The sequence below is a fragment of the Micromys minutus genome (genome assembly GCF_963924665.1).
Source record: "Micromys minutus genome assembly, chromosome: 6".
Classification (NCBI taxonomy): Eukaryota; Metazoa; Chordata; class Mammalia; order Rodentia; family Muridae; genus Micromys; species Micromys minutus.
This window is the reverse complement of record NC_137975.1, coordinates 74,219,431-74,238,069: the sequence shown is the minus strand read 5'-3', so window position 1 is coordinate 74,238,069 and position 18,639 is coordinate 74,219,431. Positions and strand designations below refer to the sequence as shown.

Genomic DNA, 18,639 nt, shown 5'->3' with positions numbered 1-18,639 from the left:
TAAACATTGGGAAAGCAGAGTCAACGGGTTGTATTATCTCAACATCATCTTCAGCACCTGACACCAACTGTTATCCTTACAACGTCTGGTCAAAATTACCTCTCGGTTCTAATCCTATCCTGATTACAAGATTCTCTTCCCCTTATGAATTAATCAAAGGTTCTTGTCCTGCAGTTATTTTGAAATTTCTAATATGGTTTTAAAAATACCTTTTCTAAGAAAATTGAGACAAAAATAGTGTAAGGCATATATATAGGTACATTAGAGTATATTGTACACATTAAAACCCCAAACCAATTACTACTGTATTTTATTTTGTAGCTGGATATGACTATTTGGGAGCCTATGAGAGTTACATAGTCTTTACCTTCAGGATGAACGTCTCTTATGCAATTTCTTCCCAAGCCTCTCTCCAGCTCATTTTACCCTTACCGATTTCTTCCCCGATGTTCACTTAAGAGTGTTTCTATTTTCTCTTTCTGTTTTCACCACATCACTAAACTCTGATAGTGTTTTGAGGTGTCCACTTTGCCCTTTCTGGTATCTTTTCAATCTCTCTTCCTGTATTCCATTTTAACCTCATTCATTAAATCGTTTTCTCATTGTTTTCTGGTCACAACCTCCAAGAAGTTGGCTAGGGTTCATAAATATGTTCCAACTTTAGAGAGAACCCTAGTCTACATGATATACTCTGTTTAATCTTAGCATGTTTATTTTAACAACATATAACTGTATAAACACCCACATTTCCTGGAGTATTATAAAAGGAATAAAGTTAATTTCACCATTATATGTTTCAATTCTGTTCTTTGCTGAGTTTTATAACTTATAGGTACAATTCCTATAGGAACTTCTCTGTTTCTAACAGTCTCAGTAAAGATATTTATCAGATCATTTCAGATACACTTTTATTCCTCTAGTACTTTCCAAAGAGGAAAATTCAAAGGCAACTAAAACTGACTTCAAATTCCTCTACTAATTATCAACCACGGTTGCATGTTGGAAAAACTCCCGGTAAGTCCAAAACTTAGTGGCACCTGGGTTCCATCCCAGACTAACTCATTCTGGAGCATAGCCTGGGATCTGTTTTTATAACTCTTTGAATAAAGCGAGCGCCCGGCCAGAATACAGAAGTGCTGTTTCTATGGTCATAAGTATAAAGAAGGAATGGTGATAAGCAAAATATGCTAAGGGTCAGCCCTTTGATTGGTCTCCAACCCTATATCCTCAAAGGCGGGTGAGAGTCCTTTCTTTGGCCCAGTTCTGGATTTCTGCTTGTCCAAATATGAGATAAAAGATCAGACCAAACATGTTGACAGCGGCAGACAGGAAAAACACATTCCTCCATCCTGATTCAGAATCCTGAGCACAAAAAATACACATTGAGTTAGTAATTTTATAAATTCCTTTCCTACCAATTATACACGTCCTCTACCTTGCATACTGCAATGCTAATCACACACACACACACACACACACACACACACACACACACACACACTCACACACACACAAATTAGGAGGCAAATACACACTTAGTATCCTTGGCCAAGAGGAGTCAAGAGACTGTTGGGAGCCAAATGACTCTAAAAAGCACATCAGGTCCTATGTTGTGGTAGCTATTTCCCCAAACAAAAACAAATGAAGCTCCAAAAATTTGGATTTCAATAATTATAAAGTGAAGCTTTACAGTTATGCCTAAAATGAAGAGTTAAGGTCTGTGCTTCTTGCTTTGTTTAGTTTTTTTAGCTATTGATTTCGATCAGTTCAGCTCTTTCCGTGAAACTCTCAGTACAGTGCTAGCTACACTTGACCTGCTTGAGAAACTCCTTCAGGCCAATTCATTGTTGCCATTATCATCATAGTGAATTATTATAAATTTACCCATAAATTAGCCCAGAATCTAGGTCACCTAGCTGTACTAAAAACAAAACAAAACTCTGCTTCTCAGGCTGACACTCCTGTTCTTTGATTCTAGACCGAGTCTTCCATTACTTCCTTCACTCTTGCTCACTAGACTACACCTGGAGGCTCAGAGCAAACCTCTCAGCCTGTGCTCCCTAAAGTCATACAGTCGCCCTCCTCTCTCCTCTGTCTACAGATTAACGTCCTTACTAGCTAGGATCTAGGATATTAGTTTTCCCTTTAGTGATGTAAAAACTGCCTACGATTAATCTGACTGGACTCTTCATGACCCCCAGCTCTCCTGTCTTCATCACTTACTAATTCTTGACGTGACTCATTCATTCACTCTTAGCACAATGTAGGCCTCTCTTGTCTCTAACTGCTGAGCTATCACTCCACACCCCCCCCACACTCTTTTTACCTCCTGGAAGCCATAGAAAAACTGCTATCTGCACCCAAACAGCTCATTTTTACAGAATGAAAGCCAATTCCCTTTGAGGAACTCGGCTTTCCCTTTCCTTTCCCTGGGAAGCATTGCGTGGCACAGTCTGATTTTCATGAATCGAATGTTCAGATCCATGCTTGCTTCCCCTGGCCACCTGGACAAGCTCTGGGAGCACAGTGTATGTTTTCAGTGCCTGAAGCAATACCTGCCACGTGCAGATGTTTAATAACATGCCCAACCTGACTGATGAGGAATCCGGTGGAGGTGGACGAGATGATTCCTGCCGTAAGACCAAATCCCCTTGAGATGCCCATCAGGAAACTCGCATACCTGTGGAGAAGATGATTTTATGTAGAAAGCCATGGCCAAGTATAGTTTTCGTTACCTAAGGGCATCCATAGAGATGTTTATTTACCAGCTCTGACCTCACCCATCCACTGAATCGATAGTTAGAGAAGTAGTTTGTGAGGGAACTTTTTTTCACAACACTGTTCAGTGCAGAGGGCAGTTTGCACAACAGGCAAGTATCAGTCTCCACCTCTGAAGCCAAACTGTACGCCTTTAGATCCTGGCTCTGCCCTTGTGTGACCACGGGCACGTCTCTTATGCCCATGTGTTTCAGTCTCCTCTTCCTGAACTAGGGGGTAAAAATAGGTTCTACATGATGCATTTGGGATGGTGACACATATCGATTTCTGAGAATGTGTTAGCATAGGTCAGGCTCGTGGTGAATAGTCAAGGTGTGGTAGCTGTTATAATAAACACCCTAGACATTTCCAAAACAGATGTCTGTGGCCTTTTCCCAAAACACGGTTTAATCTCTTACCAGGGAAAACCTTTCTTTCTCCAGAAATGAAACACATGGCCATGTCTGTGAACCAACATTTCTCCTTCTCTGTCACTTCACCTTGATTTAGTACTCACCTACAACAGACAGGCTTTGCACACTGGCATTGGCACTGAGATCTACCATCACTCGAGTGGTCTGATAAAGGTGATAGACAGGTAAAGCCCTTACCTGGGGGCAACATCTAGGGTGTTGATGATGAACCCCGAGTCACACAAATTGCTGGTCCCAGGAATGAGTATCAGCAAAACAATGGTTGCTATGTAACTGGAAGTCACAAAGGGCAGGGCCACAGCACAGAGGGAAGGAAGAAGGAGCCCTGGAGAATGGGGACAAGTCAAGAGGCTTCTCAAAGCACACGTAGGAAGGGGAGTGGTTACCTGAATCCACACACCTGTCCTTACCCAGGGATGAAAAGAGTTTTCGAACTGTGATTAAGCTGAGAAGATTCCTGGATAGAAGGAAATCTGCCATCTGACCTCCTAAAATTGTACAGCTTGAGGCAGCAATGAAAGGCAGGGAGGACAGAACCCCACTCTGAAAGAAGGAAATGTACACAGAACATCTTAGAGCAGTGTGGGGTGCCAGCGTTTACCACACGGACCGGTCTTAGCCTAACCTCCGACATTCCAAGTTGTTTGAGGGAAACTCACACCCTTGCCACACGGGGAGGGCACTCTCTTAGGTCAGAGAATCAATGCCCGAGAAAAGGGATGTCAGTTTCTAGGGAAAATTTCTGGACCAGTAGGCATTGCAGAAAACCTTGGTGGTTAGCAGTTCCACCACACAATGGTCACAGAGTCACATACCCAAGAGAAATTATCTCACCTCCAGGTGCCCCAGTTCTACTGTTGTGAAATGGGAATCATGACACTGCCCTGCCACCATCATTGTGAGGGTGACATGATTCTATACACTGGAATATAACGGACAGTACAGGATTACCATCATCACTGTCACAGCCACAGTAGAGGAGTGTACTCACATCTCTGATGTTAACGTGGAGCACCGTACTGATGTACGTCGGTAGGTACGTTATGATTATGGTGCAAAGCCAGAAGTGACTGAAAAAGCCCATAAAAATGGCCCACAGTGGCAGGCATCTAACCATCGCCCTTAAGGGGACAGATCTTCTGGGAGAACTAGACTGAAAGAAAGCATCAAATCAACATCGGCATTAGGATAGGTCCCCTAGAAACAGTGCTGTGCAGACGTCTGCATGGGCAGAAGGAGACGGCGCAGTGTACCTGCTGAGCCACTGAGGATGTGATGTGTTCCTTCTCCCTCACACTTATGCATGGGTGATGCATGGGGTCATCATAAATCACTGTGAACCACAGGACACAGCAGACACAGCCAGTGCTACCTGGGAAGCAGGGATGAGGTTAAATGACAGGTCCATTCATGTATTGGAAGAATAATATTTTGTCTGAAATATCATAGCCTTTCTACCACACATACCAACTTGGGATTATCCCACTATACAGACCTGATTTTCCCTTTTCTCTTTTCCACCCTATAATACTCCTTCTATCGAACCTTTTTAGATGCCAGTTCTCAAATATAAACTTGCTTTTTGTCAGTGTCAGAATCTTGGTGATCATGTGAGCACAAACAAATCAGTACAGTGGAGGCTTAAGAATTCAGTGTTTCTTTACAGCCATAGATGGTATCACCCACCACTTTTTGGCGCACACGTCATTGTCTTGTTTTGCTTTGTGTGACTGAACTGAAGAAAAAGTAGTTGTGCATACATGAAACCACTTGCCAGCATTTTCGTCACTGGGGCACAGAAATACTTCTGTTTTCAAGAGGTTGCTATTTGTATTCAATCTGTAGATCTCTTATGGAGTCCACGCAGGAGCAGCTTTTCCATGCCTGGTTAACATGTGTGAAACAAAGTGACTGGGATTCACACTGCTGGTGAGAAAGCTCTGCCTCCCTCTGCCTCTGGAGTGCTGGGGCTATAGGTGTGCACTACCGGTATCATTTCAAACATATTCTATGTTAAAAGATTTAGAGAACTAGGTGTTCTTTAAATCCCTCCTGTGTTATCTGGTTAATCTGTTGTCTTATCGGGAGCTAAATTTCAGATACTATGGTGGCCAAAGCAATCTGGGAAACATGATATGGTGGGTCCTTGGATTTCAGCATTTCACAGTTTAGTGAGACCAGAAACATCACGTGCCCTGAAAAGGAAGTGCTGATAAGATCATAGAGGAGAGAATGACTGGACCTGATGAATAAGCTGAGGAAGTCTCCATGAAGGAAGGAACATCTGGATTAAGCTTTGCACAGTTCGCTTGATAGAGAACAGGATAAAGGCATATTGGATAAATGTAACAATTATTACAAAATGTGTAGACACATTGAAGATGTTCCCAATAGGCTTTGATGTCTTAACTGCACAACAGCAGGAGACTTAGATGAGATGGCAGAGATGCTGGGAGGTGCGTGTGTAGCAGACAGGAAAGGCTTTGTAACCAATTTCTCAAAAGCTTCTTGGAAAGCTATGGAAAGTGATCTTGTCTACCCTGTGCATGTGGATTGTCCAAACCTCTGGGAAATCGTAAAACTAAGGTTCACAAACTATAGTAAGAAAGCTACCGATGTCTATCTTGAAACCAGTGCTGAGAAGTGCAAGCATTATGATTTAAGAGACAGTGACTCACCAAAGATGTAGAAGATAAAAGGCCAGCCCAGTGCCTGTGAGATTAATCCCCCCACACAGAGGATGATGAAGGACCCAAATGCTGCCCCTAAAGGAAAGACAGGAGGGAAAACCTTCAGGAGATAGCAGTGGCTAAAATGTGAACATTGTCCCTATGCTGATTTGGAATTGTTGAGAAGATTTATTCCGGTTCGCTAGACTCTCCTAACATCACAAGAAATAAAGAACACTCTAACAAACAACAGTCTACTCCAATGGCTCTGTAATAGCCATGCGACCAACTCTAACTTCTCAGTTTATCATAGAAACTCTCTGTGAGTACAGCTCACCATGGTGTCGTGTGAAGCTGGGCAAAGAAATGTAAAGACTTACCGAAACTAGAGAGGTACAGTCCCTGTGTTCAAGGGGATTTTGCTCTAATTGATGAGAGAGTAATGAGCAAAATTTACTATCACAAATATATCCCAACTGGATTACACTTGAACCTTAGGGTCTAGAATGGCAGGAGCAACAGCTGGGCATGATGGCATTTCTCTGTAATCCCAGTACTCGGGAGTCTCAGGAAAGAGGATTGGCATGAATTTGAGGCCACTGTGGGCTACATCAATAGTACCAGGCCAGCAATGGCTGTCTAGTAAAACCTTGTCTCAAATAAGCAACACATAAACAAAACTGAACTTTTGTTGCAGCCATGCATTTTACAGACTCACAGTAGAAAATCCTTTTTATTATAGCAACATTGCATACATTTAGTGTGTGCAGATACTTGCACACACAACCACATACAAAAACCTCAGAAAGTTTTCCTGAGTTCATAGTCACCTGCACAATATGAAAGAAGTCTCTTCTATCTATTCCAACTATTCTATTCTGTTCCATTCTATTCTATTTTCCATTCCATTCCATTCCATTCCATTCCATTCCATTCCATTCTATTCTATTCTATTCTATTGATTCTATTCTGTTCCATTCTATTCTATTTCTCATTCTATCAATTCTATCTATTCTCTCCTACCCTGAGCTATTCTCTCTGTTTATCTACATGTTTTATATTCTAGATTGTGCTCCCACTGAATTGGTAATCACAACACAGTTCTATTCTTCTAGTTGAGAGGTGATTTTAGAGTGTAAAGGCAGTGCCCAAGGAGATTATTAATTTAAAGAATGCTGCTCCACTGAGCTTTGATGCTGTAGATATTACTGATGAGTTTATTTGTGGCCTAAAGTCAGTATTTCCTTCTTGGTCAGCTTTAAGAATGGAATATATGGCTGGATCGTGCTAGCCCTTTTTGTCCTGGGAATACTTTTATTCCTGCTCATTGTAATAAGGCCTGTCTTTAACAACATCAATATGCTGGACATCAAAATACATGGCTTGAAGCTAAAAATGGACCCCCATACAGAGTTATTAATTTAACAGGTTGTTAGTCCGAGACGGGTAGGCTCTGCAAAGTGCCAGAAGTGCATTGCTTTTGATAATGCATATTCCAAGATGGGTAAGTAAGGCATTTTGTCAGAACAACCTAAGACAGATGCAGTCTTGTTTATGAAATTAATAAGGGGGAGATGCGGAAAGCTTTTTGCACTACTGGACAGTTGGCAGTGGGAATTTTGACATCACCAGGTCAATAGAAATAAGTTCAAGGCAGGAATCTGACTCTGGCCCTGGGGTCAGGAAATTGGCCTGGGTTAGGAAAATTTGCATTTGAAGTTCAGGTCAGGCTCAGGGGATGTAGATATATGGCAGCCCCTTTGTCTCTTGGAAGTTCCTTTTGTCTCTGTTTCCCTGCCTAGCCCCCAGAAAGATGTTTCCAGGAATTTTGATTAATGCCTTGCTTGTTCCTTGACTCAGAACTGATCTTATCTTTCTGCATATAATTAAAGTGGTTTAAAAGAGGATTGAATAATAAAAATTTCACTTCAGCCTCAGGGAGGGGGGAGAAGAATTTAAAGGCAATAGTAAAATTATAATGTTCGATAGGAACAGCTGAAATTAGATTTAACGGCAATGGGAAAGACTGACAATTGTATGAAGGATGCAGTAAATGTCTGTAGTTTTAACCAGGGGTATAATATCTTTTAAAAATATGAACCTGTGAGCTGAGAGCCATGGGGAAGTGACAACAGCTGTGGACAACTCATGCTACCAGAGGGAGCTGAGTGGTCAGCATGTTGTAACAAAGTGCCTGAACATCTCTCACTATAAGGAGGTGAGTTTTTGTTCTATAGTTTTAAGGGGCACATGGAAGATACTCAGATGATGAGCAAAACTGTCTCAGTAGTACAAAAATGAATTAGCATTGATGGAAAGAGGAAATCCAGCCAGAGAAGAAAGAGTAGTTGGGAGTATTTAGAGGCAGAGGAAGGCCATGACAGGTAGAGAATCAGGCAGGAGGGTTACTATGAGGAAATAGACTGCAGGATGTGGCTTGTGTTAGACCCATGGGTGAGCTATTTATAGAACCTCAGATCTGTGCTTTACGTATGTGTTCTCAGGTCTACAAGCTTCTATGCAGTAGCCCCCTCGGGGGCCTTGGTGAGACACATATTATGAGGGTCTTTCTTGCATTATGACCGAGAACGTGTGCTCTGAGAACAAAGAAAAAAGAATAGAACGATGTGGACATTTCACCTTCCATTGGATTTTGCTCTTGGCCTCTCTAAGTCCTTGTTTTGCCCTCCCATGTTTCTTCAAAGGTGAGGGTAGCAACATGTTTTTCATTTATGCATTTTTTTTTCTTCCTTGAGGCAGAGTCTCAAGCAAATGTAGTTTTCTATAATTTAAGCTGAGTTCAAACTCACGATCCTCCTCCCTCTACCTCCTCAGAATTAGGATGTTAGGCAACAGCTATTACGACCAATTCTTTCTACCTTTCATAAAACTCAGCATTTTGTTCCCATCAGGCCTTAGCCTTTGACTGACGTAGGTCACGATGCTCGGCCCTACTCTTGAGCCTGAGGCTTTACAGCACAGATGTATGTTCCTCCCTTGTGCTGTAATTGTCTCATATTGCTCTATTTTTTTCTTGGTTGTTGAAACCATCGAGTCACAAAAGAACAGAGCCAATCAGAATCTGCTGACACATTTGTGCGTCCTCACCTGAGCCCGAGATGCTAGTGAGCTTGCTCCGTTCAAGTGGCGGAGCCCACTTTGCCCAAATTGTGAACTGGCCGGTCCATGCCATTCCCTGCAACAAAAGTCATTGAGATCTCTGTTGTTTGGCAGATGTTGAAAATCTGTATCCCACTCAGTCTGAGAAAATATCTGGATACCTGTGCCATCCCCTGGACCGTGCGAATGACGATGACCAAAATCACCCCAAAGTCAGCAGCCAGTGGAGTAAACAGTGTGAGCAGGGATGAGATGAGCAACCCAGCACCAAGGATTTGCTTTGCTCCAAATATCCCTGCTAAGTATCCACTTGGTATTAACGTCAGTATGATCCCATAGCTGATGGAGCTAAAGACGATACCCTGGGTCTCTGTGCTCCATTGGTATACAGCAGCCTGAAGAAGAAGAAGAGGGTTGGGGTTAGTAGTAGTTAGTAGGGGCATCCTCTTTGCTAAGAAGTCCTGATTTGAAAATCTACTTTATACCTGAAGTTATTCTATATTCAAGAGATTCTATTATCATTCTATTATAAATACTTAGTTTGATTTAGCTTTTTTATTCTCAAAATTTTGTCTAACCTATTTTTGTTGTTGTTTGTTTGTTTACATATAACCAACTCTATGCCTAATTCCCTTAATGGGAAAGAAGCCTTTAAATGTAAGACATAAAGAAGAGATAAAAATACGTGATTGTGGAGTTAGAGAGATGTCTTGGCTGTTAAGGGCACCTGCTGCTCTTGCAGAGGAGTCATGTTTGGGTCCCAGAACCCACGTGGTGACTCACAACTGTCTGCAACATTTGCTTCAGCGTAGCTGATGTCCTTTTGGTTTCTGAGAACATATCATGGAGGACACATGTGTGGAAGACATTCGTATGTAGAAAACTTAATAAATCTTATTTTTGAAAAGATAAGTGGTCACATAGATGAGAGTCTGGGAACAGCAGAAAGCCTCAGCAGGATGGCGTTCATGTTAAAGAATTTCTTCTACAACTTGAGTGCCGCCGACTCTCATTGAATAAAGTGAATACAAGTTTCCTGATTTCTTATTAAAATTAACCCCTGACTTAAAAATAAAAATCCCATTGAGTTGTTATGCATGGTCTACCTGGAAGAATCAAGTCACTAAGATATACATTATAAATGAATAGCTCAGTACTTTAATAGTCTCTAGATATTTAGATCTGGAATCCTATTATAAATTAGATTACCAATGGATATAAAATAAGAAATACTTTATTAACTTAAGATGACTTTTAGCAGCCAAACATTGGTCGAACCTGCCATTAAGCCCAGCATTAGGTGGGGTGGGGGGCAGAGGCAGGCTAATTTCTATGAGCCTGCCTGGTCTACATAACAAATACAGAACAGCTAGGGCTAAGTAGGGGGTCCCTGTCTCAAATATAAATGAAGAAAAAAGATTATTATAACTCAGAGTACATGATTCATGTGAGAATTAACACTTGAGGGTAGACCTAGGTAGAACAGAAAACTTGAAGGAAAAGCAGTTCAGGAAGATCCAAGAGAGTTCTAAGGCATCTTTTGAGAAAAAAATACCCAGGACTTGTGGAAAGAAAGCAAGTAAAACACATTCCCATTGGATACAAAGCACATTTAGACGTGCAGCATCTGGTATATGAACTGTTCCCACTGACAGTGACTGTGTTTGGCTCTGAGTAGAGAATTTCCTTGGCCATTGGTGGATAGGAGTGTGGTGAGGGAGAAGGCCAGGCTCTGAGTGTGCTGAGGAAGAAGGCCAGGTTCAGACACAGGTAAAGTAACTTGAAAGTGCCATCAGTCCCCAAGCAGGGGAGTTATAGCACAGTCCTAACTCCTGGGTTATAGGGATGACATTAGGACTGTGTGGTAAATGACAGGTTAAAGGATGCCTACAAGGACAGGGCCTTTGTATGGCTCTCATACAAAATGCAATGAGCCTGTGATAACGGTACTATTTCACTCATGGATTAGAAACGGCCAACCCAGAAGGTTTTCCCCATTTTAACCGGTAAAATAAAGGCGAGAGCTGACTAGACAGTGAAAAGGAAAGGTGGAGTTGGCAGTTTTAGAGAGGGAGAGAGGAAGGAGAGAAAAGAAGACAGAAGAGGTGGGAGGAAGATGGAGCAGAAGTATGCGGCCTGGAGGAACGGCAAGTTATAAGGGATTTCATAGCTGGGAAATAGATGAAAGAAAAGAGATGTCTGAGTCAGGGCACCAATGAAAGAAAAGAGATGTCCGGTCTCCAGGAAATCTAATCTCCTCACATGGGGCACCAGCGAAAGAAAAAAAAAAAATGAAAGAAAAAAAATGTCCCGGGTTTCAGCACTAATGTTAGGAAAAAGATGAAGGGGGTGGGGGCGGTATGCTCCGCGAAGGTGCGGGCGAGGCCTGGAGGCGAGGGGGATGCCTCTGGGGGACCCATGTTGGGAATCCCTTCCCCTGAGGGACCAGATACAGGATGGTATGGTATAGAATAGAATTTATTCAGGGCATTGGGAGGGGAGTTAGGAGGGTGGTAGAGGCAGAGAGAGAGGAGTAGAGAAGTAGAGGACGGCCATGAGCATGTGGAGGGGGGAGAGAATGGGGACAGGAGAGATTAAGGGAGAGAGCAAGAGAGAGAGGAGGCGCACACAGCCCCCTTTATAGTGCCAGGTAACTGGGGCGGAGCATACCTGGCTGTTGCCAGGTAACGGAGGGGTTTCTGGAATCCCAACAGTAGATCTGCCCGATCTAGGCATGAACCTTGAATTTATATGAACTGAGTAGTGTTTTCCATGCACAGGCTTATTGCATTTGGGGATTTACTGCCACAATTTTCTGTCAGCACAGAGCCTTCTCTCCCTCACACTCACCCCGGTACTAAAGTCCTTGATGTCTCTGCTCCGGTTACCGAGGAAGTCCACCACAGGCCCGTCAGAGGATGCATTAGCTGGGTCCTGATGCTGCGTGCTGTTCACCATGGCAATGATAGCAATGCTCAGGCTCACACGCTGCGTTATCATGGTGAAGTTGGAGAAGTGCATGACGAGAGCCAGCGTGTAGCGTAAGGAGCAGAAACCCGGCCCTAGGCAGGACACAGAGTTACACAAGGAACACCCAAAGGAAACCGCTGCTGGCCATTTCTGCCATGGTTAAATAGCAGAGAGCTCCAGATGGCGCCAATCAATTCCTTCCTTCCTTCCTTCCTTCCTTCCTTCCTTCCTTCCTTCCTTCCTTCCTTCCTTCCTTCCTTCCTTCCTCCCTTTCTTTATTTTTCATACTAGAGATTGAATCCAGGCTTTGCATGTGCTTACCAGGCAAGCAGCCTACCAACCAGCTTGATCTCCAACCCCGTTTAGAAAGCTTTTGAGACTGGTTAAGTTGCCCAGATCAGTTCTGATTTGACTTTGGAGCCCAGGAACTTGCCATCTCTCAAGCCTCAGTCTTCCATGGCAACGGAACTATAAAGCACTTGTCATCAGGCTGAGCTAATCCCCACGCCCCCTTTTTACCAACGCATTTCTTCCAAATATCATTGCCTGCCTCATTATCTTGCTGGGTTTGATAAGCATGTTGTGTTTGGAATCTTGCAAATAATTCTCTAAACTCGTGGGCACAGATGGGAAGGAAAGGAAAAACCTGAATGCAAGGTTGTATGCTACATTACATGTATGTAATGCCACATTGCTGTAGAATAAGAGGCTAGGAAGACAACGGCAGAGCTGACGGTGACTGGCACCCCTCTGCATTTTGAGGAAGCAGTCCCTTTCATTCGGCACATTCGTTTCTCACAGAGCTTGTGAGATTTCCCATGACGGTTGCTTGTCAGAGACAGTACGTCCAGAGAAATAACACTCTTCTCCTTTTCCATTCTGAACTCTCTCCCCAATTATGTCAGTTTTCTTGTCCTTTTCGTTTGGGACAGAATCTTATTTTGTGGCTCAAGCCAGTCTGGAACTCCTAGGCTCAACTGATGCCCCCAGCTCCGCCTTTGAACATCTGGGACTGCAGGTGTTCAGCACTGCGCCCAGCGGAGAGCTTTACAGTCACACTGACCCCCCTCCCCTGTGTATTTTTACTAGACCCTGCCTCCATGGTTTTTCCAGCTTTTCAAACAAATATGGAGAAACAGTTTTTGCTAAACTTATAGGTAAAATGATACAAAATAGTATTCAATGGAATTGTAATACATATGTATGTAGTCATGCACTCATCATATTTTCAACATGTATGTATAATGTGTGTGCTGATATTCTATATGTAGTCCCAGTGAAATAAAGCAATGAGTTAGTGTCAGAAGGATTCCCGTATGACTGATGGGTTAGGCTTTTTTCTCCTGCATTTTGGGAAAACGGTGACTTGTGGGACATAAACAGGATCCGTGAAGAGCCATAAAGATAAATGGAAACCATCTCCATGTGGCCTCGTGGGTAGAACTAGCTGCCTGCAGATGAATTGTTTTGGTATCAGTTTAGGTGGCCAAGCTCAGAGGAAGTGGCCAGACATTTGGCCAACGTGTTCCACAGGGATCTGTAAAACATCTGAGTTGCCTGTTTACTTTTAAATCACTTATTCAAAACTCACTGTGTTCCTTGGATACTGGATTTATTGATCATTTAGTTCAATTTCTGCAAGATTAATCCATGGTGTCGCCTAACAATAAAAAGCAAGTGACGTCTTGGGATTGAGGTTGAGTCTGACGTTTCACAAAGAGCACCCAGGGAAACAATCAGGAGAAAAGGCAGGGAGAGATAGAACATCCCTCATGGTGAAGTGGGTGGAGCTAAGCTCTGAGTTTTCTACAACTACCTGCCAACAAGGGCAGTGCCTTACCTTTCCTGGTGGTCGGCCTCTCATCCATTTTGTTTCTCTGGTGGATGATGTGCACTTGGTGGCGGAGTTTCCCTCTGCCCCAAATCACTTTCACCACGACAGGCTTTTACCTATAAGAAGAACATCATGCAAGAGTGACACACGGCTGCCACGTTGCCTCTAGGGGTCAGAAAGAGGTGAGCATTTGCGGTTGGTTTGTTTGTTCTTTATGGCTTCCACACTCTGGCTCTTCTACATTCTGACTGTGCTTTCAGTGGACTGTGTTTTAGGGGGAACGCTAACTGTAAATCCTTCGAGCAAATTCTCGAGCCATCCACTGGTGCTATGGTGCTGGAAGAAGGAAGCTGCAGAGGCTTTATCAAACCACAGAGCCATTCAACGCTAGGAAGTATCATTACTTAGAGCGGGCGATAAAATGGAGAAGTCAAGCCCAAGAGCTGAAAAAGATGGTTGCATAGCAGCCTTTACTCTCATCCTGACCATTTTTCTATTCCCTTTGGGAAAACACAGTGTTCTGTGGCATCTTCTTTGAAGATTCTGGATGGCCTTCACGTGCTGGGAAGCTCAGTGCTAATGGTCCACTTGGTAGAATTTATAATCACCTGGGAGGTAGACCTATGGGTTCCCTTGTGTGAGGGTAACTTGAGATGAGAATCAGTCAATGTGGGCAGCACCATTCCCTAGCAGGGGACCCTGAGCTTCATAAGAGCGGGAAAAGTGTTGAGCTTGCATCAGTCACTTCTGACTGAGGACAGATGTAGTATGAGCAGCTGATTCAAACTCCTGGAGCCTCGACTTCCCTTCCGTGAGTAGAACATTCTGTACTACTCAAAACGAGCATTCTATTGAGTTGACAACATCTTTAAAACATTTATAAAATTGTACTAAATGGAGAGTTTCTGCTGTAATCATAAATTAATTTAGCTACTTTAGAAGACAAATAAAATTTATGATACGGACAAGTTTTATTCAGTGTTTGCATCTCTTTGGGAGGGTTTTATATATATATATATATATATATATATATATATATATATATTTGGTTCTTTTGGGGGAAGAATATGCCTTCTAAAAACCTTATAAATTATATCCATTTTAGACTATATCTTCAACAACTGTTAAAAAACCAACTGTATCATATTCATATTTTATAATTCAGGACCTTATACTTTCTGAGCCCAAATTTAAAGAGATATTAAATGACCTTAGGACAGAAGGTTATTATGGAAGATATAAATAAAGAACTTTATCCAAAACTATTGTCATGTGTGCAAATGTAAAGGTGCATGTGGAGGCCAGAGGTCAGACTCACATGTCATTTTTTAAAGAGTTGTCCATCTTGTTTGTTGAATTAGTGTGTGTCAGCAGGATCTGGGTTTGCAGATTGGGCTGGGCTGGCTCCTCAGGAAGCCTCAGGGGCCCTCCCATTCCCACTTCTCTACCTCTAGGAGAACAGACATATGCCGCCAAGCTTTTTGTTTGTTTGTTTGTTTGTTTGTAAGTGCTGGGGTTTGAACCTAGGTCTCTCACTTGTGTAGCAAACAGTTTACCGATTGAGCTATCTTCTCAGCTTAACTATGTCCTTAAAGAAAGGTTAATAGTTAATACATAGGAGCCAAATGAATTAATAAATAACTATTAGACATCTAAGTTTTGAGATATTCTTGGTTTTTCTGTTTTGTTTTGTTTTTGTTTGCTTGTTTGTTTTTGAGTGGACCAGGCTGGCCTTGAACTTCTGATCCTCCTATTTCAGCCTCCAGAAAGCTGGGGTTAATTGAAACTGTATTGTATCACAATGGACCCACATGTAGGCTCAACTGCTATCAAGAACAGATGAGGACCAGGGCAGATGTTGGCTGGTTGTTCCGGCCTGAAAGGCTTCCAAGTGTAACTCGCATCTGGATGAGGCAAAAGACACAGGTCTTCTGCTGAGGCACACACTTCGCCGTGAGACCATGTGTGGGGAAGATTGAGCAGCTGCTTCATCCTCACAGTTCAGAGGCAGCCCCCAGCCTCCCAAAGGCCAGACTGCTTGTTTTCCTATTTATTAATTAGTACAGCCTTCCTTCCCCCTTAACATTCTAAACATAAGTTTAAAAAACAATAACTAGCTTCATTTTGAAACATTCTAAGTTTTAATCATTTCTCTACAAGGGAAATTTGATGATAAAAGTGTGAAGTTGAACTTTGATTTGAATATTAAAGAATAACACTTCCTTTTTTTTTTTTATTGCCTTTTTCTGTTAGAGGAGCTGTGTTCTGCTCATTCTGTTTTAGACTCACACAAAGAAATGGATGCTCTTAACGGCCTTTTGTTTCTCCCAAGGATTGGCCCTAGTACCTCACACGTGGTGAGTTACTTTCTACCACTACTGGGCAGAGAAGGGTGTAGGGGTGTAAGGAGTGTGTGTGTGTGTGTGTGTGTGTGTGTGTGTGTGTGTGTGTGTGTATGTATGTAGGGGTGGGGTTAACAGATTCTACTGTGTTCAAGTATTTGAATTGTTAATAGACTTCCATTGTTTTGTTGTTGATGGCTTCTCCTTTTCATAAAACAAACATAAAAACTGGACATTCCAAACTTTAGTCTTTCCCTAACATGATAATGAAAATCGTGTTTCAAAACAATTGCAAGAGCTCATGAAATAACAAGCCATTAGTGTCACTGATGAAGATAGTACAGTCATTCTGAGTGTAACTGAAAACCATTGAGACCATGGAAAAACCTCAAAGACTTTCCCATTCAGGAAATGATAGTGACTCCTACTGACAAAGTTGCAAATAGACCTGGAATCATAGGGCACAACATAGGTTGCATTGGGAGAAAAGGGAACACAGATGTAGTTGTGCATAAGGCAGGTGTGGGTTTGATTTGAGGGGAATGATAGACATGGTTGTATAAGGGTCTCATCCTATGCTTAGTCTAGAACTTGTTACTTTGTTGCAATCATGTTTTTAGACCCCTTGATTTTCCCTAACAGCCTGCTTATCTTGCATAATTTTGTTAGCCCAGTCTCCTGATTTACTCTAAGTAAATGTTGCATATTGTTCAAATATCAGAAGCCAGAGGTCCAGAGCCTGAATTCCCACTCCGTGCAAATCATAGCAAGTTTCATAAACACTTAGAGCCTTAATTGTTTCAGAGGGAAAGAGGGGACAATAGTGCTTCATGGGACTGAAGTATGAGGTGTGCTGCTCCAGAGAGTTCTACATTGTCAAATGTCACTGATATTAACAACAGCAGTGACAGCCACTATGTCCCCACTCACTCTGTTATTAGACCATCTCAGATCCATGAGCAAATGCAGGCACATAGCAAATAAAATATTTTGACAAAATGTTTTGTTTTAAACCTTTTTAAAGTGAGTTCTTCTGCCTTGGATGAGAAAGTGCTCATCTTTGCCACAGACTGAAAAGAACAAGAGGAAAAAAATAATCCAAGAAGAGTTAGACAACTCATTAGCTCTCTACTTTTCCGAGGGACTAGTAGGTCACTCGACCTATATATTTATAAGTAAAACCACTTTTTTTTTTTAATGTTCAAAGGCCAGAAGTGGAAAATCCTAGACAGAATTATGCCAAAAGCCAAGCACACTTCAACTGTAGCGCTATCCCTAGGGGACTCACAGATCACGTATAGCCTCCTGCAGTTCCACTTCCGGGTCCGGATTCCCTTGGGTAGAACAAGAGAGATGTCTATCCTCACCAAATCCTGTCCACTATTACTATCGCTCATACAAGATACCTCCCACGGTCTCTCTGAGGATCCCTTAACTGGACAAAGGCAGCAAGCCTTCCAGAAACCTTCAGTTGTCTTCGCTTCTGTCTTACTCCGATGTCTGCCAGTCTCCTCTTCTTGAGAGGCAAGGTCGAGTATACTGAAACCTGAAAAGATTTACTAACCACAGTCCCAAAGCTAAACCTTCTCAGTTCTGGTTCAGCGTTTCATTCTGCAGCCCAAAGCCAATTGGACACGTGTACATATCGCAGCCGATACTCACAGGTTCCTCTGGCTAGTGACCACGATCCACAGTGGCCCTTGACACCAGTGGCCTCTCAAACCTTAGTGTCTTGATTGGATAATTATTTTGTAAGAAAGCGTCTTCTTCTCCAGAACCAGACACCATTCCCAAATGGAGGTCCTCAGGCAGCAGTTGGTGTGATTTCAAGTTCTCTTAGTATTACTTCCTCCCTTGAGTGCATCTCTGACAGCTTCTTAATTAACATCCTATTGAAAAGAAGAAAAACACTTACCTTCACCATTAAACTAGTATTTGAAGCTCTAGACTAGAAAGCTAGCTTGAAAAAAAAAAAAAAAAAGAAGGCGTTCCTAAGTCTTTCTACCTTCACAGGGGAAGTCACATGGGAACGGGATGCTGCCAGGTTTGACCCTGTGCTCTTGGGACAGAGAGTCTGCATTTGGCCTGGCTGCTTAATTTTTAACTTCACTTTCAAGTTCTCACCGACCTAGTGAGTATCTCAATGATGTCACTGTGGTTTTCTGCTTTGAACTGTGCACACAGCTATTCGGTCAACAAGCCACTTCACTGAGAGTGGAAAGTGGCCGGGAATGGAAGCAGGAGCAGTTGGTACTCCTTAGCCTGAATCTTCGAGCTCATCTCCACCTCGGCTCCTAGCGTCTCCTTTGTCTGCGCTAGAACTGGCTTCTACATTAAGAAACAAGGGTTGAAATGGGCACAATGACAGGGATTGATGGGACAAATGAGATGACATCCATCTGCTAACAGGTAGATGGCCTTGATGAGATAGATGGTCCTGCCAGGCATTCCGTCCGTCAGCCAGACTGTGCTCTGGTGCCCACAGTCAACTGCTGTGAACTGTGATTCTGAGA

At 42.6% G+C, this 18,639-nt stretch overlaps 1 protein-coding gene across 1 annotated transcript; it reads right to left on the bottom strand.

The window, feature by feature from the left end:
- Nucleotides 1–1,227: 1,227 nt before the first annotated feature.
- On the bottom strand, nucleotides 1,228–13,818 carry SLC17A2 (solute carrier family 17 member 2; the record flags this gene model as incomplete). Its single annotated transcript, XM_080917582.1, has 11 exons — nucleotides 1,228–1,362; nucleotides 2,590–2,680; nucleotides 3,369–3,516; nucleotides 3,602–3,734; nucleotides 4,183–4,344; nucleotides 4,445–4,563; nucleotides 5,870–5,956; nucleotides 8,969–9,056; nucleotides 9,142–9,375; nucleotides 11,831–12,042; nucleotides 13,791–13,818. 11 exons carry the CDS (start codon nucleotides 13,816–13,818, stop codon nucleotides 1,228–1,230), a joined length of 1,437 nt encoding a protein of 478 aa, XP_080773708.1.
- Between the last annotated feature and the right edge of the window lie 4,821 nt (nucleotides 13,819–18,639).